Below are 24,165 nucleotides of genomic sequence, written 5' to 3' on the forward strand. Positions count from 1 at the left end.
TATCGTCCTGTTTCTGGTTAGTTGAGCAGTGTTCGGGGAAAGGAAGCATTAATGAGTACGAAACGATCATTATTGAACATAAGTCTGACATGACTTTTTGTTGTTGTTTGCTTTCTTCTTCATATCCTTTGCTGGAGCGGATATCGATAATAACCTCTGCCCTCGAAACACGGTTGAGAGAACGCACACGATATCCTGTGCTCGTTTTCATGTCAGTGTTCCATCTAAAGTGAGCAAAAATACTGTACGAACTTAGGAAGTTCTGTAAATTTAAACAATTTAAGTGTAAGAACAATTCAAATAAAAGGTATTGTCAATTTTATATATATATATATATATATATATATATATATATATATATATATATATATATATATATATATATATATATATATATATATATAAAGCATATCTGAATGCCGTTAGTATGGGTTAGACTAAGTGCATCTGCTCCTCAAGCTTCGGCGCATGTTGTGCCAATTCTGAGTGAGTGAACTAGGGTCCAGGAAACATTGTTGGGAGGCACAAGAAACAGGGAGGTCCAGCTGTTTGAAATTCCCCAAGATGTCTGATCTCTGGTGGGGGGGTTGAAGCTCTGGGCTCGTGTTCGCCTGGAAGTGAGGCAGGGGGGTTACAGCCTGGTGTGTTTTTCTGCTTTTACTGGGAAAGACTGGTCTTTATCTGACTTTCAGTCCAGAAACATGAGCCTTGTGCATGGACGTTTCAGCTCTGTCGAGCCTCTAAGCTCTATTGATAACAGTCCTCTCCACACACCACTTAAACTTTATAATTTAGTGCTGACATGGAGATACTGTTTAACAATCTCCAGGACAACATTTTCTTCTTTACATGAACAATTTGAGTGACTGGGAAACAAGTTAGTTCATTAAAAATCTGTCTTTTTTTTCTTCAAATTTAACCTTAACAGATTTAATCGGGTATGGCCATTTTTGAAAATCTTTTTACAAAGCAAAAATGGACAATACCTCTAACTGTTTCTTTGGGAGGGAGGGTTGCTTTTCATTGATTTTTCATCAGATCATTAACTCTAACTCTGGGATTGTGATCCCTGATCTGATGTGTTTTTCTCACAGCTTTGTGGCCGGACAGCGTGCTTTGTTTATCTAGTACTTCAGTATGCTGCTTGCACTGTAGAGCTCCTGGGATTCTATCCAGCGGCCCACAGCCTGGACCGTTTTCAGGTGAAGTGCTGGTCTTTCCATTATGCCCGTTGTTCCTGTTATTCCCTTTAATGAAATCGGGTAGCTGTGACATCAGTGCTGTGCCCTGCCAGGCCGTGAACCTCGCGGGGAGATCCAGAGCGCAGCTTCCGCCTGCCCAGCGTTAGCCACAGATCTCGTTAACTTGAGAGTCTCCTCTCCTCCACCCCCACGATGCAGCACCCAGAAGTAAAGGCCTTGAACAGTCGCTGACGGCTGAATGCACAGGCAGGAGAGCCCAGCACTGAGACCGAGCCTGCCGCAGACATAGGGCAGGAGTTTTTAGAGCCACACGGAGGTGTGCGTTGTTTCAAAAAGAAGAGAAATTCTATTACACAAGAGTTGCTCAACAAAATGGTTAAACGCGGCAGCTCGTTTTCTTTGCTGTGTGTTAATTGCGTAACCCTGGCGCAGATTTGAGCATTCCCTCCACGAGGAACCGCTGTAAAGAGATTACCTCCACTGAGTAAAGACCACGTCCCAGTGACTGATCAAATCGGAATTGTTTGCCAAGAGCTGGAGAGCCTGTGTTTTCAGGACCAGGAGGGTGAAAGGCCCTCTGTTCACTCTCTCCATTCTGTCATATTGGTATGCTAATGAACCCGCACAAGCAGGGGAGACCTGGACACTGCCTGCTTGAAAAGCTGACCAATGACTGTGCTCGATCCAACAGAACTGTAGAAGTTTAGAGGAGATGGGAGGTGAGGTGGGGAGGATGGCTGATCTATTACTGGTCACGCCAAAACTGCATGTATGCAAACTGCAACTCTCCTTTGATTATGTAGGGTTGGGGTTAAGTTAGGTCAAAGGTGTGGTCTGATATGAGGACAAGCAAGGTGAGCACTTCCAGTCCTGTTCCTTAAGTAGGAGACTGGGGCGGTCAGCTGTGACTGGAGACCACAGTTCGATGCCTATAATACATCTAGGGTTACATAAAGACACCCAACTTAAATATATCCTCTCCCTACCAAACGCAGATATGTCCTATATGTGAAGACCATAAATGTTTTAATTTTATTCTGATTTGTTTTCACACCCTAGTCAGCCACAAATTACTGTAGATTAGTGCGTTTTTAGATTAGTGGAATCTACTCTCTGGTAACCTCCCAAACTCTTAACTGTACGGGAACAGTTTTACTCTGTAGCTGGTCTTCTTTCATTTTCTCCGCCCGTGTTATTTAAGGCTGTTCGTTTTTTGATGACTAATGGAAGAGAGGGCTACCTGCCAGCCGACATGCCGCTCTGCTGACCCGCCGGTTTTAGCTGCTGCCATCTAGAGTCACAGTGCTGTTTGGACTGTAGACAGGGATTTGTTAACCTAGCAATCAACAGAACATCAGCTGGGTCTACAGAACTCTCCCCTCATTGGCAGCAACCTGACTGACTCCTGCAGCCTCAGCAAGCAGCAACAGTTGTCTGTTTCCACACACACACACAGAAAACATTAGAGATGAAGTACAGCAGCTCTGTGACTTACAGGAACAGGAAGGGCCTCTAACTGCTGCCAGAGGGGCTTTTATGATGTGTGTGTGTGTGTGTGTGTGTGTGTGTGTGTGTGTATATATATAATTTTATATATTTTTGATATGCAGTAATATACTACACTGTTACCCATGTGGATACTTGCATCAGAGTCCAGAATTGTGCTTTCCAACTAAAGCATCGCTCTGCAAAATGACTGGTATTGTATTACAGTGTCCTGTTCGCTGCTGGTTGAAATTTGCCAGGGCTTCGTTTTCCCTCTCTGTTGCCTGGCCGACAGGAGCGCATCCTGACGGAGGTTCGTTTATTGTTCTGTGTTTCAGGAACGAGAAGGCTATGAGGACATGGAGTCATGTTGACTGAAATGTGGTGGCATGAGCTCGGGAGGATTGTGTACCGCCAGCTGAGTAGAAAGTGAAAATGAATGTTTCCTCTCTTGTTGTCTCGTTTACCATGCGGCGCCACTGAGCAGACGAAAACTTCCCTGCACATTTGGGGTTTCCCGTGGCCTGTGGAGCCGCGAGCCGAAACTTCACCCGATCGCCGCGGTGAACAGCCCGTTTCGCTCCTCCACCAGCACCTTGGTTTGGAATTTTCTTTAAGAAGTTTGTGATTTAGATTTTTTCGCCTATTGTGAACTGCAAAAGGACATGAGGTCCCCGCCCCAGCCATGGTACTGAAGAAGAAACTGTGCTTGGGAGCGTTGTTCTGTGGCATCCTGTTTTTCATGATCGCCATGTACACCATGCCGAAGAGCGGCGTCCTTTCCGGGGACGCCGCCCCCAGCCCACGGCGTGTCCAGGCCACCAGGGCAGAACCAGACGCAGCCGCGGGCCACGCCGGAAGCTGTCTGCTGCAACTCCTGCGGCTGCCGCACGTGCGTGGCCGACGCGGGCGTGTCCGAGTGGTTTGACGAGCGCTACGAACGCGACCAGCAGCCCTGCCTCACCGTGACAGACAAGAAAATAGACCCCGCCTCTTTAAAGTGGTGGCTGGTAAGCGTTTTAGAGCCAAGTATGAAACATTTGCAGCCCGTTAGCGTCTGAAGGATGGAGGTCATAAACCACATGATGGCATACGACAGCTTGGTTTAAGGCGGGGGGGGGGGGGCAACTCTTGAAAGAAAAATGTAAAATATACGTAAAGATTATTCGCTTTGTTCTGCCTTAGGATATGACTTAGGTGTTTAGTCAGAATGGCAGGAATGTTTTTTTGTTTTTTTCCAATACTATTTCGAGTTGCCTATCATGACTTCTTCTTTTATGCCCGATTTTTCTATTTATGGCACTGAGCTGATGCTTTATACAGCTCAAGCAAATGAGGGTTAAGGGGCTTGAACTAGCAACTTAACCACTGAGGTTCTATGGTAGAGTGTGGGATGTACACACACACACACACACACACACACACACACACACACACACACACACACACACACACACACACACACACACACACACACACACACACACACACACACACACACACACACACACACACAAAGACAGACACAAAGACAGACAGACAGAGCTACTGGCTGTCCCCACCATCCCCGTCCCTGTTATTACCATCATTCGCTCAACAGCTCATTAGTCTACTGAGGGGGAGGCTGTAAACTACCGCCTTCCTGGCCACTCCTTAAACAAAAATCCCTAAAGACACAGAGTGGTACAGTTGGGCCGGTCCACTCTGACTCAGCTGTTTCTGGAAGTTTCATTTAATGTAATTAAAGGCTTTCAACTTTTCTGGGCATTGGCACTGAACCTGAACTTGGCATTGGCACAGGTACTTTGGCTTCCACACACACACACACACATACATATATATATATATATATATATATATATATATATATATATATATATATATATATATATATATATATATATATATATATATATATGTATATATGTATATATATATATATATATATATATATATATATATATATATATATACATATACATATATATATATATATATACATATATATATATATATATATATATATATATATATAAAAATACACACACACACACACACACATATATAAAATTACACACACAATTTTATATATATGTATCACACACACACACACACACATATACATTATTTATATATATATATATATATATATATATATATATATATATATATATATATATATAATATAATATATAATATAATATAATATAAAATTACACACACACACACACAGAGAGAGAGAAGCATGTATGCTTAAGGCTACCCTGCTGAGGTTTTCTCTGAGAATGAGAAACATAAGATGAAAGATGACTTTTCAGGGTGTTCCTTTATCCAAACTTGCAGAAAGTTTCTGTGGGTTTTTTGGGAGTGTAATTCGTTCTAACTCTCTAGAATTTGCAACAATCAACTGAAGGGACAATCGAGGAAGTTATTAAGAAGATGTTTCAGGTGGTATCCTCGCCGAAAGAAACGCATCAGTTCGGCCGCTACCAGACGTGCGCCGTGGTCGGAAACTCAGGAAACTTGTTGCAGTTCATGGATGGAGCTTTGATAGACTCCCATTCCGTCATCTTCCGGTAAGATCCATGCTTTCTGTCTAACAGGCCACCATCCAGCCATTCCGCTTCCGATATTTGTATATTTCAGTAGATTAGATTTACAACACAGTTTATGACATCTTTGGAGCTGTTAAGAAGTAACTTTATTTTGTGTGGTCCTTTATATCTGATTAATCCTTGTCCTAATCCTGACCCTAACCCTAAACAAATTCAGTTAGAGTGTTGTCAGCAACACGTCTGTAAGAGCTTGTTGAGTATGCTAAGATGGTATGACGGTAAGACGGTAATACCTGTTACATGGTCACTGCCCTCTCAGGATAACATCTACAGATAGGAACCTGGACACTCCAAATAAAGTGAAAAACAATCGAATTCAATAGATAATATAAACAAATCTTATTTATACAGTTCATTAAAAGTCTCTGGATTAATCTACTGAATGTATTCAGACGCTTCACTAGTGCCACATCATTGATGTTACTGAGAGTCTGTCAAGTGTTTATTTCATCTAAAAAGGACCGCGTAAAATAGTCACCCTCTGAAATATTCTGCGCATATACGAAGTTACGAAGGCAATTGATGTGAACGATTGAGCTGAACTCACCACACTGTCACAACCAACACAGAAGTATGCAAATGTTACACTTCTAAAGCTGTTAAGTAAATCATGCTACAGACTGAGAGGGATTACATTTATGGTTGAGATTTAATCTCATTCCAGGTGTACGGCAGCCGAAGTCGTCTGACCGACGGTGGTTTGGTTTTGGTTACTGTGGTTCTAGAATTCTGAGATTTGGGATCAATTATCAGCCAGAACATTTTCAAAAAAATCTCAAAACGCATATATCGAGTATTACATTCAGTTAGGACTTTGTCTTTTAAATTTATTACTGTACAGCACATATTATGTACTTGGTGTTCTTTTAATTTCATTAATTTTATTCTCCTAATCTTGTCTTGGTTTATTTTCCTGTTTTGATTTTTGCAGTATTAACCACTTTTAAAAGTGGTTTTTAGAAGGTGCTATACCAGTAAAAATGTGTTTGTCCTGTTCCTTACAGAATGAACAGAGCCAGAACTAGGGGTTACGAGCAGCATGTGGGCAAGCGGACCACGCACCACTTTATGTACCCGGAGAGCGCCATGGACCTGGCGCCCAGCGTGCAGCTCGTCCTGCTGCCCTTTAAACTTCAGGACCTGACGTGGCTGACCAGTGCTCTGTCCACAGGCGAGGTGAAGAGGTATGGCCCCGGGCCCAGGTGGCCCACCTCCTGGGTGCACGCCCCGCCCCCCACAGGGTGGGGCGGCCGACCCCCTGGCAGCGTGCTGTGCGCCCCACCCCCACAGGGCGACCTTGGAAATCCAGTCATGTTTGAGTGTGAATGTGTTTCGCCACAAAATTGTTTCCTCATGCTGAAATGTTGGATTAATTGCCGTGGTATTAAGGGTTTAGCCAAACCATGTGACGCCTGTTAACGGAGCGGTTGTGAAGACGTTTGTGTTTTCATCCTCAGGACGTACACAAAAGTGAAGGAGCATGTGAAGGCAGATAAAGATAAGGTGGGTGTGACCCTCTGTCTGAAACGGCACTTTTCTGCAATTTTGTGTGTGTGGTGTCATTTGTAGTGTCCCAAGTATACTGCCAACTCGCCTTCATATAGACTAGGCACACAATCGTGGTAGGCCAGCCAACTGAAAGGTTTAACCTCAGTGTTTGCAGACGAGAGCGTAGGTGTGTCTAGTGTGCATTTGTGACCGTAGGGGAGGGGAATGGGACAGGAGCTCACCTCCGAAACCCGGCACAACCCGGCACAACGTCTCACGAGGACCAGAGTCTAAGACCTTGTTTTAGAGCAAGCAAACTGGCTCCAGGAAAAGACTCCCATTTAACATCCTTGCCACCATCTCTCTCAACGTCTTTTTTTTTTTTTTTTTTTTTTTTTTTTTTTTTTTTGTATACCATCCTGAGAGGTCACCAGAGGCAGGCTAGCAGCCCTACATGTATACGTGTGCGGGTCGGCGTTAAAGAAACGGCCGGGTGTGAGCGCAACGTTCAGGGGAGCCGCTTCACGGTGGGCTGTTGGCTTTGCAGGTCATGGTGGTGAACCCCAGCTTCTTCAAGTATACTCACGACCGCTGGACGGAGCACCATGGGAGATATCCCTCCACAGGCATGCTGGCCATTGTGTTCGCGCTGCACCTCTGTGACGAGGTAAGGAAAGGCGTTGCTTTTTTGTCTATAACTGTATTGGTCTGTTAATCACTCCCAGATGCAGGCTTGGGAGGGATCCCAGTCGGCCTCTGTCCTGTTAGAGTCCTCACGAGTCCAGGTCCCGTGAGTTTTCTTCTGATTTGAGAGCGGCCGAGAGAGTTCCGGTAATGTTCCCCGTTCCGTTGTGCCGTGTCCCACCAGGTGTCGGTGTTCGGCTTTGGGGCGGACGCGCAGGGCAACTGGCACCACTATTGGGAAAACAACAAGTATTCTGGAGCGTTCCGGAAAACGGGCGTGCACAACGCCGACTTTGAGAGTGAGGTCATCAAGCGGCTGTATGCCGAAGGCAAAATTAAACTGTATCCGAGGCCGAAACAGCAGGCCCCTGTGAGTCAGGAGACGTCTGGACATACTGGCTAAAGAGCGCTAAAGAGCCACACACGGGCTCACCACTATCAACTGACCACCGTCGTCTCTGCTGAACCAAACCCACTGACGACAGGCTGCGTTCTCCAGACCAAACCCACCGTCATTCCATCATTAGCTGACGCATCGGATGTCAGGATACTGGATCCTAAATCCGACCACAACAAACCCCATGAGGAGGATAGTAAGGAAAAACCAGAAGTGGGACAACTTCCAGCTGTTTGTGTGTGGTGGATTTTATCATAAATATATATTTTTAAATCCATGCTGTGTCGTACCATCTAGTCTTCTCCAGTAATCCGCTTCTATGTGGCCTTGGACTGACTTGAGAAATTTCCGAATCTTCCCTTCTTTTCCCCGTTTTTCTCCTGGTTTCCTTCTCCTTTCAGAAAAAATATGTTTTTCATATTTCAGCACATAACGTATAGTGTGTATGCCACGTGGATATAAAAATATCTCAGACCGAAGTGAGAACACCTGTGGGTTTTTTTTGGTTTTTGCTCAATGCTCTAGTTTTTCTATCATTTGTCTGGATGAATCCAACCCTTACAAGACTGTGAAAATACCAAACCTTAACCATTAACCCCAGTTAGATCATAGACGTTATGATTGTTTTACTTTGTGAGTTTTCTAATCTTGCAGTGCCTTGTGTCAGATTATTATTACTCTGGTCTGCCTGACCTCCAGGTGTTAAGCACAGAGTCACTAAAATCTGACAAGGAGACTTTGCACCATTATGGAAGAACAGACAAGAACTTTTATACAGACTGTACGAGTGTTCGAACAAAACTGTATAATGTGTAATGCAGGTCATTTGTGTCATTCAAGGGCCACAGACATTTTGTTTCCATTAAATTCCAAAAAACAAATAAATTAAATGGCAAATCACATTTTAAGAACTGATGTATCATTTAAATATTAGAATTTAGAAGCAAAAAAAAAAAAATGCACACAGCTATGACATTATTTTGTGATGCACTGAATAGTTTTCACATTTCCATTCCAATGCTATTACAACACAAACTTAATGAAAAGGGACATTTTCAGGTGTTCAGTACAATATGGACTGATATTACAGCATCAACCCTTAATCTGTGTTCTCCGTCCTACTATAAGGGGGTCAAGTTTGTACAAAAATAAAGAAAATCGATCACTAGTTAATTGTGGAGACTTGTTGTTTCCAGGACAGTAGGTTATAAACACGTTTCAGGTATTTCTTCTTTTCTTTTTTTTTTTTCCAAAGTTGCGGCCCAGAGACTTGTACTGATTCCGCTGCATTCGCGGGACATTTGACTACACACGGGAACACGCCCCAGTCCCGACTCAGCTCAGTAGTGAAGCCGATTTACTTCTCAGTGCGCTTTAAGTAGAAGAAAAGACAGTAAAATGTATGTTTTCAGCAGTCCTTACTTTGAATGTTTAAACGTGTCCCTCGTTTGAACACCTGGAGCGCCAGACCGTGTACGGGGGCCTGGGACAGCTCTGGAGTTTCTGTGAGGATACAGGTCTACCTTGAATAAACAATAACTTTCATCTGTACCGGGAAATGATGGAAAGCGTTACAATAAAATATCTTCTGAATATATACAAATACTCAGTACAACATTTGAGTACATACTGGGATACTGAAGTAACAATTGTCTGTAACGCAGGCCTAACGTTTTAGCTGCAGCTCACGAACGAGGAATCCGCGTCTTACACGCACTGGAGCCTGCAGAAGCCTCCAGACGGTCCCAGCACGCCTGACCCAGGCCGAGAAGAACGCGCAGGAAGTCTGGAGGTTCCCGACGGCCGTGCGGCACAAGGGAAACGCAACTGTCCTGTCTGAAGGACCCAAGGGAAAACTACCGACTGTTGGACGTTCCGAAACGCCCCGCTGGGAAGCTCTCGGACCCTGCCCAACAGAGCCCTGCGTGTCACTGTGGAAGGCCGAATACTTGACACGCAATCGTGGATGCGAGCTCCGTTTCCTCCGAGCGCTTCCTCTGGGCTCCGCCTTGCCTTGGCTTCATTCGGACAGCGTGGAGACGAAGGACATGGGAAACAGGCCCGTCTTGTTGGGGTGTCCCTCCACATAGCCATGCTGGGAGGAAATGGCACGGACTGATAAAACGTCCTTAAATGAAAATCCTACATTTAATTTTTGAAGCGGAAGCTTCAAATATAATAATAATTATTATACAATCCCTAGTTCACTCCCTTGTTGCCTTCCTCCTCGTAATCCTCATTCTCTCTACCTCTACCTACCTCTCTCTCTACCTCTACCTCAACCTCTACCTACCTCTCTCTCTACCTCTACCTCAACCTCTACCTACCTCTCTCTCTACCTCTACCTCAACCTCTACCTACCTCTCTCTCTACCTCAACCTCTACCTACCTCTCTCTCTACCTCTACCTCAACCTCTACCTACCTCTCTCTCTACCTCTACCTCAACCTCTACCTACCTCTCTCTCTACCTCTACCTCAACCTCTACCTACCTCTCTCTCTACCTCTACCTCAACCTCTACCTACCTCTCTCTCTACCTCTACCTCAACCTCTCTCTACCTCAACCTCTCTCTACTGAACTGGAATCTTCTGATAGTCCACCAGACCACGTATTTTATCAGAGCTGTGTGTGTGTGTAGGGTCTTGTGCTGCATGCTTTATCAGAGCTGTGTGTGTGTGTGTGTGTGTGTGTGTGTAGGGTCTTGTGCTGCATGCTTTATCAGAGCTGTGTGTGTGTGTGTGTGTGTAGGGTCTTGTGCTGCATGCTTTATCAGAGCTATGTGTGTGTGTGTGTGTGTGTGTGTGTGTGTGTGTGTGTGTGTGTGTGTGTGTGTGTGTGTGGGGTCTTGTGCTGCATGCTTTATCAGAGCTGTGGGTGCAGGGTGTTATCTGAAGCCAGTGGAGCATGTGTGCGCGAGGGAGACAAGTCTCCACCCTAACACACATCATGGCTCTAACAAACCGCATAGGGAAACCAACATCCAGCCAACACCGCTGAAACATATACGACATTTAGCTCAAGACCACAGGTGAGGCAGCTGAATTGCACCTGGCAGTCCTCAACGTCATAAACCCGTGGCCTGTCATGAACATTCTCAATATAAAACCACCGGAGAGCTGGCAGAAATCGTCATGGGAAGCGCTGCTGTCCAAGCTTCTTGCTCCGGCCCGCGCTGCCCGTCATACCTACCCACCAGTCTGTGTCTTCCTCCGCAAGGACCACCAACACATCCCCCTCGCTGAAGGTGAGCTCGTCGTGGTGATCAGCCACGCAGTCATACATGGCTTTCACTCGCCGTGGTTTTGACTTTGTCTGAAAGACACACACACACACACTTCAGACCAGGATTACACAAGTTACTCAGTGTGTAGCCACCCAGTGGTACATTCTCGGGGGGGCAGGAAGGAAGCCACAGGCCCTCACCACAGTTTGCCGGGGCAGTTGGTGTGGCATGCTGGGAAAGGAAGAGGAGGAGCTTCCGTTGGAGTCCAGGCTAAAGGAGCGAGGGGAGGAGGGAGAGCGAGGCAGCCCCTTTCGTCCAGCGTTGGACTTCTGAGGAATCTGGTAGAGGGCGTGAGCAGCTTTGTCTCCCACGTTTGCCCGGAAACCTGCTGAGAGTCACAACGTCACTTCCTGTAATCAGGAATAAGACCTCTTATCTACTATAATGGTGAATTTAAATAAACTGATAAGGCCAACAGGCCTCATCAAAACTACCAAACAAATCAATTCATTTTTAAGGCATTCTAATATATTAACATGCATTTTAACACCATACTTAAAAGGTTTTACTTTAACACAAAAAGCCAGTTTTTTTTTTTTTTTAAAAAGCATAGTCTAGCATCAAACTACGTTATACAAAATAGACAACACAACACATACAAACACCAACAGGGTCACTTGCCATGCTCTGGCAGCTCAGATAGGGAGTTGAGGGCACTCACAGTGTACTTCGGAGACCCTGAGCTGAAATAAACTTATCAGTCTGATTCATCATAGAGCGTGTGAGTGGTTGATATTGTGAGGTATGTAGTGAGCTTGGTGAGTGAATGCGCACCAATTTGTTTTTTTTAAACCAAAATCTTAAAATGGTTTGTGTTTTACGCAAGCGTTTCATCAATATGTAAAATGCCATTTTTGCTCTCACCACTAGAGGCCAGACTTTGAATAAAAGGCGTACACACTTACACACACTTAGGAAACGATGAATCGTGACAGCCGAAGGCTCGTGGACTGCCTGGCACACCGTAATCTAGCCAAAAAAAAAGTAACAGCTTGAAATGCTGGTCCTTCAATCCCAGACTGAAGGGCAGAGTTTTGAAAGCGCAGGGTAGGCGTGTGCATACCAGCGTGGCCCAGGGGGGCGCCCCCGTGTGGACTGTGCGGCACCTGCGGCGAGGGCTCAGAGTAGGTCCGCTTGTGCCGAATGACCAGAGGAGGGGGGGGGGTCCTCTTCTTACTCCAGGCCACCTCGGTCCAGCTGTCTGGAGTACTGACAGGCGGCGGAGGGGGTGGGAGAGTTGGAGCAACTACGGAGAGGAGAGGAGGAGAATACAAAATAAAACGAACATTTCTGCTGACATGCACCTGGTGCATCTAAATTGCATCAGAGCTTCTGAATGCAGTCATAGCTCCGAGCTCTCTGTGGAGGTTCGGGGCGTATATCCAATAACTCCACTCCGTTTGGTCGACTCCGGCGGACAGACAGGTGGGACGTGCCGTGTGGCGGTTCCTACCTCTAACTCTAGGGGGCAGCGGGGGTGCAGGTGAGGATGGAGGTGGAGGTGGGGGGCTGTCCAGGCTGCGGGTCTGAGGGGAGGGGCCAGGGTACACCTCCCTCTTCTGCTCACCCCACGCCAGCGTCAGCCGCCGGCCCATGCCGAAGAGCCCCCCTCCCCGTCCTCCTCGGTCCTGACTGGAACCGTCGCTGTGGTACAGGCTGAAGGGGCGGCTGCCGCGGTCCCTCTTCACCGGCCACGACTGACCGTGGAGCCACATGCACGCAGAGACGAAACGCTACCGGTCACAGGACCGCTCGGCTCACGAGACGCCATTACGCACAGCAAGCATGTTTGACGCTTAACTTACCGGTATATAACAGCGAGTACGTTCCAGCGGGGACGCCGCGTTCCAGCGGGAATACGATATTCCCAAAGGGAAGGCAATCGTCAAAGAAAAGAATGACACCAATGCTACAGGTCATAATCATGCAACGTGCGACTGTTATGATGTCTGGCTCGTTGCTACCGGTAACAGCGCAGGAAACGTCCACGAACCCGCACAGTTACTCTATGAACGCGTCAAGCCTGCCGCTGCTCAGGCAGCGTGCGTCGGGGTTAGCAAAAGGTTAAAGGTTAACAGAGGGGCCGACCTTGTCGTCCACGTCTTCGTCGCTCTCGTACACGTCGTCCTGCCGTAGCCTCCACTCGTACTCCACGTTCAGGTGCATGTTGAACTGGTTATTCTGAGCCTGCACGATCTGAACAGTACACCTGAATGTTAGCAAAACTTCCTAACGGCTGGCACGCGTCGAAACGGAGCCAGGCGATTCCTATAGCTCTGGAAAAAAATGTAAAAAAAACTACCTGCGTGAGCGGAGCAGTGGATCAAGAAGTGAAGAATAAAAAATTATAATAGAAATATAACAAACAGTGATAGAAACGATAAGAGAACCCGCGCAGCATACCAGCTCTTCACAGTGTGCGTGCCGGAGCCGTCGAGCGACGTCCAGGGCAGTCTCTCTGTTCTCGTTCTCTGCGAGGGCAGAACAATTGCCATCAGCAACTCCACAATCACACCACTCACAACCCGCCCAGTGGGACCCGGTTCTGGGACGCAGCTTTATTACTGGAGGACCTACGAACTTCATCCAAAGGAGGGAAAAGTGGCATGCGTGATGCCGTGTCCTGGCGTGGGAGGAACCCGGGTGGGGCGGGGGTGTGTGTTCACTCACTGAGGTGTGTGTTGACTTTGGCTCGGAGCAGGAGTTTAAGACACTGGCTTTTGTTGTGCTGACAGCAGTAATGCAGCGCCGTGTTGCCCTTCACAGTCTGAGCGTCTAGGTTGGTACTGAAACACACGCGAAAAAAGGCACGCAACGATGAGAAGAAACTCGCGGCACGCGAGAGCACCTGTCAGACGGCGCTCCTCCTTTCCACGTCACACGTCTGTTCCCCTTTCATTTTCTCTCTCTCTCTCTCTCTCTCTCTCTTTCAGTTTCTCGCACTTTATTTCTTTGTCTCTCCCACTTCCTCTCCCGCCCCGACACCATTTCCTGGAATGTGCACATAGGCCAACATTTCCCCTCTCACACATTCCACCTCAGTCTCTCCTCAGAATGACGTTGTGGGTACTTTCAGCGGAACGTGGAGTGAGACGAGCCTGGCAGTGATGGCCAGTATACGGCATATAGGACAGAGGAATTAGCGTCTGATTTGCATATTTACATACAGTTTGGTCTCACCAGTTGTGCACCAGGAAGTCCACCATATGTAGTGAGGTGTGGTCAGCCAGCAGGACGGCCAGGTGGAGCGCCGTCTCACGCTTTTCCTTCAGAGAGAGGAGACACAGTCCTTCACATCGTTAGCGCTCGAAAACAGCCATGTTGAGGGCTGTGCACGAGTGTGTTTGTGTGTGTACCTGCAGAGGGTTGGGTATAGGCTGATTCATGTCCATCTTCTCGGCGTAGAGCTGGAGCAGGCCGAAGATGTCTGTGGCATGCACAGCCTGCTGCAGGCGTCTACGCAGAGTATCTGGCGAGCCTCCGCTCCGCTGCGCAAACTGACACTCGATGTACTTCGCCAAGATGAAGTCCTTACGCACTGCCCTGCACACAAACATCACTTCTATATCTGCACACTGGCCAGCGTATCTATTACTATAAAAGTCTCAGTGATGCAGGCAGTTTCTAGCCTGCCAATTACAGTGATAATCCACCTTATAACATGTAAAGTAAAAAAAAACACACACACACACTTATTTTGAGGGGTTTTTTTTCCCTCTAGACAGCAATTCCCATACAGTAACCTTGAACAGTGATACATCAAAACTCCCCCCACTCAAAGGACGCCACAGAAAAAATGGCAGTCCCGATGCACTGGGGAAAACCATACTAAAACTTCCCAAACAAAACCAGAAAACAGGGAGGAACTGTAATGGCTAAGGGGAGCCTCGGGAGAGAGACAGACTCAAGGGGGAAAACACAAACACCCTCACAGAGCAGAAGTGAGGTGTAGCACAAGGGCTCACAGACATCGATACCCAGAGTTAGCAGCTAGGAGCTTGGCTCAGAACTTTAGCAAAGACCCAGCACTGAATGACTGGGTCACTGGGCTTATATAGCTCTAGCACAGTTGTTGGTCATCAAGCCTGATTAGTAGTGTGCCTGACTAGAGGCCTCCCTCTGGTGGCCGGAGGGGCCTCGGCCAGGTGCCAACCCTTACATGTCCCAGACTACATATGCCAGACTACACATCCCAGACTGCATATCTCAGACTACATATCCAAAACTACATATCTAAGAGTACATATCCCAAACTACATATCTCAGACTACAAAAAAATAAATGCACTGGTTTCTATGCATAAACAGAGTTCAACGTTACTGTATGTCTGTGACACATTAAGCAAAAAGCAGAAAACCTTTTGGCCACAGTCATGGGGTCAGGGCTGTCTACTGACTGGTCTGGGATCAGACAGATTAGGAACATGTTTCTATCTCTTAAAAGAGCCAAATCTGATTAGTATTTGACTATCAAGGTCTGGTCAGACGGCTAATAGCCCTGTGCTCTTTAAGATCACGATAACATCTATTACAGGAAGTCTTTCGTCATCTCTTTAACGCAGATGTGTTTAGATTCTGGCCCCTCCAGGCAGCAGGAGGTGATAGATGACTCCTGACTTTTCACTTTATTTCGTTTGTTTACCATTTGATCAAACTGTATGGAAACTAGAATTAAAATTACAGAAACAAATAGAGCAAAATGTTCATATTATCTGGTGTGTGTGTCCTCCCGACACAGTGGCAGCTGTTACTGTTACTTTCATATCACTGCTAAAGTGATGCTCTGGGAATCTGGACTGATCCATTTTAATATTTCTAAAAGAATCAGAGGTTTTAGATATTTTAGGTATACTTATCACACACACACACAAAGAATATAAAGATAATAATTTAATCCATTACCAGCTGATCTCTCTATTTCAGACAGGCTATGATTTTGATAAATAGCAAATGGCTTTGTGCCTCAATAAATGCTAACTTCACCTCAGCCAGCATCAACCACAGCACTGCTACTATATCGGCTCCTGCAGTAAATGATATTCTTTGCTCTGTGGAGAGAAATCAATACTTTGCCATTTGCCAATACTTTGTCTTTCAGAAGCACCTGACACAGTCCCCTAGTTTACTGCTGGCTGGCCTCTGCTGGCTATGAACAGACGGTAATGGATTTATAATACCTCTGAAAGGACTCAGCGTGTGGATGCATGTGAATGGTATCCATTCTGACTTTTTTCTTAAGACGGCAAATCCAGCCTTAAATTTGCCTTTTTTTTAGAATGTTATTTTACGACCAGAGCAGCGGAGGAGCTAGCACACGCCTTACCACCAGAGACAACGCTAAGACTGTGTGGCTCAAAGCCCGTTTGATGCCTGAGTACGATAGGTGGGACTATCTGATAACACAGCGAGACGCGCTTCAGAGGCCCGAGGACAAGGCAATACCCCCACAGCAGGAGGGAAGACGTGTGGAGCCGTGTGACTCCAGCGTTGAACGGATGCCAGCGTTGAACTGCGCACTGCTGGAACAGTGCAAATAACATTAGCTGCTCTCAGCTGCTTGCTCTGCAGAGAGACATCAGTCACCCTGAGGGGCGGCAGCCTTCTGACAGCCACGTGCACCCAATTACCGAGACTCAGCCAGTTCTATCTTCATTTAAGGCCTCTGAACCACCTGATACTTTGTTAGTAATGTTATTAGGGGAGTCATATTATGGTGTCCATGGATCTTTTAGCCAAATCCATAATGAAAACCTGGGGATTGACGGAAAATTGCACTGGTGCCCAGTGAATATACTGAGATCCCATAGCTCGTCTAGGAGACAGAGTGGTGCGGTCAGAGAACGTCCAACACGTGAATCTGATTTGTTGCAGTGGGCAGAGCAATTACGGGTCTGTCCATCACTCACATGTCACTGTCTGCAGACGGCTTCAGAGACAGGCTGGGGAGGCCGGCCTCCACGATGTCATTAAAGGCAAAGTTCCCCACGTTCCTGGCCAACTGGACAGACGCAGAGCACAGGAGAGAAGGAGTGAGATAGAGAGATCGAAACATAAAATGAATCCACAACTCTGTCAGAGGTATGGATTTTGAAAGTAGGGGGCAGAACATATTTGCTCTCTAAAATGAAGAGCAGAACATATCGGGTCAAAGTATGCGCGTGATTCTTATTGGTTCACGGTTTTGGACGCCCCACAGGGACTCGCGTGAAGGGATGTACCAGCAGCTCCGATGTGCCCAGCTTGTCCAGGGAGAGGGACTGGATTCTTGAGTGGTGTACTCCCATCTCCCGATGTATCCCTGAACACTCGATACATGTGAGGATGCCCAGATTCGTTGAGATCCATAAGGGGTCTGGAAACCACACAGCAACAGAAGGCATCAGGAGGCATCTACTGCCCAAGAGCAGGAGAAGACCCACTCAGAGCACATTTACATTAGCAACACCTCGCAACCACTTTCGGAAAGTGTACCCTAAGAATATTTTTGTGTCCTCTGAATTTTTTTCTCAGTTTATGCAACAATAATTCAAGCAATAACATAAAATGAAACGTATTATGTTCCTAATGACAGCAACAGCTTGTGTTTCTATTTCAAGCTGTCAGACGAACCTGAGGTAATAAACGCATCACAACTGACATTTCGCGAAGTCGAGCCGATTGCTTTTTAATCAAAAATAAGTAGAAAACAATCGCACTACGGATGTATTTTAAACCATGGTGCCGACGCGCCTGCTCCTCAGTGTCGTTAAGCAGGACAAACGCGGCCGTAAATCCCTTCAGCCATGGCACTTATTTCTTTCTAGTGCGTGCACACACTGGACGACGTAAGCGAAAGCGAATTCGAGGCGCAGATTGAATTGAATGCAACAGCCGGTCAGCATTCTTATCCCCAATATTTTTCAAAGCAAATGTACACCCAGTATCCAAAGGAACAACAACAACAAAAAAACGTGGCATTTTAAAGTCTACTGCGTAGCCCATACAATAAATACATGAATCTGGGAGAAATGCTAAATAATTAAGCCACTGTGTTCAAGAGATTTCTTTGTTGGTTTGTCCACCTCTAGACACCCAGTTACCCAAGGGTATCGTAATTAAGGTTCTCTAACGCTCCCTGTCCTCGGGATGGGAGGAAATATGTGGGAAATTCATCCCACTCCCTTTATCACACTTTAATTCAGCTTTCAGTTAATCAAATGTATTTTAAGGACAGCCAAGATAATAATGCTGACAAACAAAGCCGTCACTGGTCCCTTAACTCATGGATAGTTTCTTCTTGATTTAGAGATCTGGAGATCGCGCAAATGGGCCAACACGCACTGTAGCATCAGTTTGCATTGAGTTTGCAATCTGCATTGAGTTTCCGAGCGGAGTTCTTAAAGTTCAGAATCTACCTCCATGTGTCATGTTCCAAAGAAAACAGTGGTCTGTGAAAGCGAAAACAACATCTCTGGACAGACCCAGAAGGCTCACGTGGTACACAGCTACACTCCGGATGTTTTTAATCCCCCAGAACTGCAAAAGGCCCAAATTAAAAATGCCAGCAGTAATTCACTCGCGCGAGGCGGAAGTGCGTTCCTCTCACGTCCTGAGCCCGGGCCCTCTGGCGCCCCCACCTGGAGCACTGCAGTCACAGCACACGCTGTTGCCCGGCATGCGCAGGACATCATCGATGATGGCCTTTGTCAGGTCCCCCACGCTACTCTCCCCGCTCGGCCTGAGCTCATCCAGCGCCACGTTCAGTGCCTCCTGCTTGCTGTTGGTCAGCACTGATATCCACCTGAATCACACACACACCCACACACAATCAGAGGGCACGTGGGTGTTGGGGGGTGGACGCGCATCACTCACGACACACACACTGAGCAAAGGGATATCAGATATTTCAAAGACGTTCCTGATAAGTGAAGATCTGCCACCTTCTACCAGACTGGAAAGGGCACACTGTAAAGTGTGATTATGTGTGTGTGTGTGTGTGTGTTCACACTAGAATTAACAATCTAGCCCTATCCTATCTCTCTTAAACTACACTTCAGTAGCATGAGTGGATTACAAACAAAGGCTTATTGTAAACACATCACGCTGTTTCTTTGTGTTTACTACACAGACACTATGCTACATGCGCCCTGCCCACGATCATTCTAAATATGAGCATAAATGTGAACCGTGTGAATCACACTGACGTTGGCAGGACTTCTGTTTCCCTAAACACTCCTCAGGTTTCTGTGATAGAGAAAGTGTCTGTGAGATGCCCTGACCAGATCCGAAGGGGATGTAAGCCCAAACAGGAGCTGCCACACTGACCACTACAGAGTTTCCCAACTGAGCCACTCTGTGGTCTTAAGCAGCGCATGGTTGAAATCACTCCAAATCACAAAATAACAAAGCAATAAACATTACTTACGCCATACAGTCTGACTCATCCTCCGCTAGAAAGTGATAAGTGCGGTTATCTGCCATAAGAAACACACACACACACACACAATGAGAAGAAACACAAAGAACGCTCATTAAACGCTGGCAAGCAGATTCACATACTGCTGACAAACGTTAGGGACTTCAGTTAGAGCATCAGCGAAGTCTGAACGGCGTCTGTAAACTCCTCACACGCAGGTGTGAGTGCCAGTACACCACGGCGCCAAGCACACCGCACTCCTCCGAGAGACATGGTTGTCCATTCTCTCATTGAATGACACCAAACGTTTGAGGTCTGGGGACACGCGTAACCGTGGTAACACAGCCGGCCTTAGTATACAAGCTCGTGTCCACCACGCTCACTTATAGCCTCGTGGTGATCGGTGCATAGACGGGACATTGTTGAGTCTGTGGTGGGCGTGACCTACGTGAGATGAGGTCGAAGCACTTCTTGTCCTCCAGGCTGGGTTTCACCTGGCAGGTGAGCAGGTTCAGTTTGGCTGGTGGTTTGTTCGGCTGAGGACGGAGAGAGCAGCGATTCGTTATAACAGGAGTTTATCTTTCTCACCTCTTAACTGAGCATGTTTCGAGCAAAAATAGAGGTGTAGCGGAGAGGGGTTATTAGGACCGGACACAGGACGCTCGTCTGACGACAGGCAGGGGCTGGTGGGGACGAGCTGCCACAAACACGCCACGCTTGGGCGGTAAACATAACGCGGAGTAACGTGACATGACGTAGAGCTGTGATGCTTACCGTCCCATGAGCGATGGTCAGATAGCAGTTCTGTACACTGCACTTCCTCTTCTGCCACGTCTTTCTTAACCTGCCGTGGTTACACACACACACACGCACACACACGCACACATATACACACACACACACACGCACACATACACACACACCCCCACACACGCACACACACACACCCCCACACACACACACACACACACGCGCACACACACACACACACACACACACACACACAGTTATTTCCATTCCATAAATCAAAATGCAGAGCACATAAAAGTACTTCATCACTTCCTAATATAAACACAACAGGAAACTTTTCTTTAAGCGGAAACCTCAGCAGAGGAAACCATATCTGCTCTGAGGACTGGAAGTGATACATGAGTGTGTTTACAGGCCTCACACTCCAGACATTTACCCATCACTCTTCTTGTAGAGGCAGCCTGACTTCTCTGTGCCATACTGCTTGTTGCCTTGAAGCTGGTGCATGCTGTAGACAGTCTGCCTACTTAAAGAGTCCTGCAACACACACACACACACACACCCACACACACACACACACCCACACACACAAACACACATACACACACACACACGCACACACACACACAGACACACACAAACAGACACACACATACACACACGCATGCACACATGCACGCACACACACGCGCGCGCACACACAAACACACACACGCACACACACACGCACACACACGCGCACACACACACACGCGCACACACACACAGACACACACAAACAGACACACACATACACACACGCATGCACACATGCACGCACACACACACGCGCGCACACACAAACACACACACGCACACACACACGCACACACACACACAGACACACACAAACAGACACACACATACACACACGCATGCACACATGCACGCACACACACGCGCGCGCACACACAAACACACACACGCACACACACACGCACACACACGCGCACACACACACACGCGCACACACACACAGACACACACAAACAGACACACACATACACACACGCATGCACACATGCACGCACACACACACGCGCGCACACACAAACACACACACGCACACACACACGCACACACACACACAGACACACACAAACAGACACACACATACACACACACATGCACACATGCACGCACACACACACGCGCGCACACACAAACACACACACGCACACACACACACGCACACACACACACAGACACACACAAACAGACACACACATACACACACACACGCACACACACGCGCACACACACACACGTGCACACACACACACACGCACACACACATACGCGCACACACACACACACACACACACACGCACATACACACATGCATGCACGCACACACACGCGTGCACACACTCACACACACACACACACACACACACACAGACAGACACACACATACACACACACGCACGCACACACACACACACACACACACACACACAGACACACACACACACGCACACACACATGCACACACACACACACACACACGCACACACACACATGCACATGCACACACACGCACACACACACAGACACAAACACGCACACACACACGCACACACACACACACAAACAAACACACACACGCACACACACACACGCACACACACACACACAAACAGACACACACATACGCACACACACACACACACACACGCACACACACACCAGTTGCACAGTTCCGTCCTTACATGCTTCACAGGCCTCAGTACGTAATAAGCGCCACCGCACACTGCGTAACACAGCTGTGTCACCAACAGCAAGCAGAAGTGTTGCCTCACACTCCAATGGCGGACCGCTGCATGTGCACACTCAGAGCCGCCTCGGTCCGCACCCAGGGGTAGGGGCGGTTGGGGGGGTTATATTCTCCAGATCGACACAGACCAGCAGAGAACATGCACTACACAAGCGGGAAACCAGGCACTAACACCGTATCACTACACACCATCATCACAGCCTAGAAACACCGACAAGATGAGCAAACACCACCAGCACAAAAACCGGACAAGGAACGCAGATCTGTGGCAGGGTGCTGCAGCTGTATCTCAGGGTCGAAACGCCCGAGATGATAAAGGGAAACCCCATAAGTGTAGATCCATAAAAGCTCACTTACTCTCCTAGTCTGCTGGGGCACATGGAGAAAAGGAAAACATCGCGTTAGTATCTGATTATGTTCTCATTATATCTCACCAGGCAGAAAACAAGGCCACTATTATAGATGTAAACTACATCTATTGTGATCCTCAAGACCCCCTCTCTGTGCCCACACACACACACACACACACACACACACACACACACACACACACACACACACACATACACACACCAGACCTAAAGCCCGAACCCGCCCTTCGTGAGTTTAACACCGGCAGTGTTAACAGTGGTGGGGAACCCCAGGATCAGGACTGCGATGCAACGTTCCAGTTGGTTGCGGGATGGCGCTTCACTACCAATCCAGGCTACAGCAGAACTTCGGTGGCTGCTGTGAGCACAAGGCACCCATGACCAACTACGCAGAAAAGCCAAGAACCAGAACTTTAAAACCTTAAATGGTTTATACACCGTTTCTGGTTATTTGCATTTCTGCATTCACTTGGTTGAAGTGCCAACAGCTGTGAACGTGCTGCTTAAGTAGACTCCCCTCCTCTGCTTGGGCCATGCTGGACGTTTCCATGGAAACATGCCAGAAATGTCAATCAGAAAACGTCTGATACATTCAGCATGTCCAACTACTTCTTGTTATGACATGCAACACATTGTGGGTTGAGTAACACAAAAGTAAACATGTTACATTTTTACCGCATTCATGTGCAAATATTTCCTGTAATGTTTTTACTAGGGTTACGTTTATAGTCATATGTATTTGGTTAGTGTATGCGTTGTGTAGTTTTTGTAGCCTATCTTGGTTTTGTCTTACACTCACATACTGAGAATGCAAGCTTGATCCTGGATTCAGGACTGATGGCAGTGTGGTGTGTGTTTGGTCTGAGTGTACTGTGTGCGTGGTGTGTGATGTTTGTGTGTGAGTGTGGTGTGTGTGTGTGTGTGGTGTGTGTGTGTGTGTGTGTGTGTGTGTGGTGGTGTTTGTGTGTGAGTGTGGTGTGTGTGTGTGTGTGTGTGTGGTGTGTGATGTTTGTGTGTGAGTGTGTGTGTGTGTGTGTGTGTGTGTGTGTGTGTGTGTGGTGTGTGTGTGTGGTGTGTGTGTGTGTGCGTGTGTGGTGTGGTGTGCGTGGTGGTGTGTGTGCAGTGTGTGTGTGTGTGTGTGTGTGTGTGTGTGGTGTGGTGTGTGTGGTGGTGTGTGTGCAGTGTGTGTGTGTGGTGTGGTGTGTGTGGTGGTGTGGTGTGTGGTGTGTGTGTGTGGTGTGGTGTGTGTGGTGGTGTGTATGTGTGTGTGTGTGTGGTGTGTGTGAGAGTGGGGTGTGTGTTGGTGTGTGGTGTGTGTGTGTGTGTGGTGTGGTGTGTGGTGTGTGTGTGTGGTGTGGTGTGTATGGTGGTGTGTGTGCGGTGTGTGTGTGGGGGGGGGTGTTCACCTCCTTAAGTTCAGGCTGTAGTGCAGGTCTGAGCTGGTCTCGTAAAGAGCAAAGCTGCCTCTTCTCTTCATCCTGCCTCTGTTTGATCTAGACACACACACACATACAATCACAGATAGTGTAGACATGGATGCAAGATACATGCAGGCAGTGTTTACATAAAAGTACACACACACACACACACACACACACACAAAACATTCTTTTGTACATCCCACAGAAAAAGGCTGCAGACTAGAATACAATTAACACTAACAATGTGTCTGCTCAACA

The 24,165-nt window shown here is 47.2% G+C and overlaps 1 protein-coding gene and 1 pseudogene across 2 annotated transcripts in view; one reads left to right on the plus strand and one right to left on the minus strand.

Moving 5' to 3' along the window:
- LOC145655673 (CMP-N-acetylneuraminate-beta-galactosamide-alpha-2,3-sialyltransferase 2-like) overlaps positions 1-7,877 on the plus strand; it is an 8,449-nt pseudogene extending 572 nt beyond the window's left edge. Inside the window, exons 2-8 of the transcript XR_014121675.1 lie at positions 1,095-1,202; positions 3,026-3,697; positions 5,079-5,263; positions 6,307-6,486; positions 6,760-6,805; positions 7,338-7,457; positions 7,659-7,877. The product of XR_014121675.1 is annotated as a CMP-N-acetylneuraminate-beta-galactosamide-alpha-2,3-sialyltransferase 2-like (transcript). The remainder of the gene's footprint in view (positions 1-1,094; positions 1,203-3,025; positions 3,698-5,078; positions 5,264-6,306; positions 6,487-6,759; positions 6,806-7,337; positions 7,458-7,658) is intronic.
- A 776-nt stretch (positions 7,878-8,653) lies between these two features.
- On the minus strand, positions 8,654-23,979 carry LOC145655674 (arf-GAP with SH3 domain, ANK repeat and PH domain-containing protein 1-like; the record flags this gene model as incomplete). The annotated part of the gene is made up of 20 exons (XM_081709167.1): positions 8,654-9,966; positions 11,062-11,184; positions 11,296-11,480; positions 11,777-11,838; positions 12,061-12,124; positions 12,219-12,401; positions 12,609-12,852; positions 13,244-13,351; positions 13,559-13,626; positions 13,826-13,941; positions 14,336-14,421; positions 14,512-14,698; positions 17,061-17,152; positions 17,373-17,506; positions 18,771-18,934; positions 19,559-19,607; positions 19,998-20,085; positions 20,324-20,393; positions 20,736-20,836; positions 23,893-23,979. Coding segments are annotated over 20 exons (2,286 nt in total), but the record flags the coding sequence as incomplete, so codon positions are not given.
- Positions 23,980-24,165: the final 186 nt, after the last annotated feature.

Source organism: Electrophorus electricus, unplaced genomic scaffold, assembly GCF_041902795.1.
Source record: "Electrophorus electricus isolate QZ-2024a unplaced genomic scaffold, ASM4190279v1 Scaffold311, whole genome shotgun sequence".
NCBI classification, from domain to species: Eukaryota; Metazoa; Chordata; class Actinopteri; order Gymnotiformes; family Gymnotidae; genus Electrophorus; species Electrophorus electricus.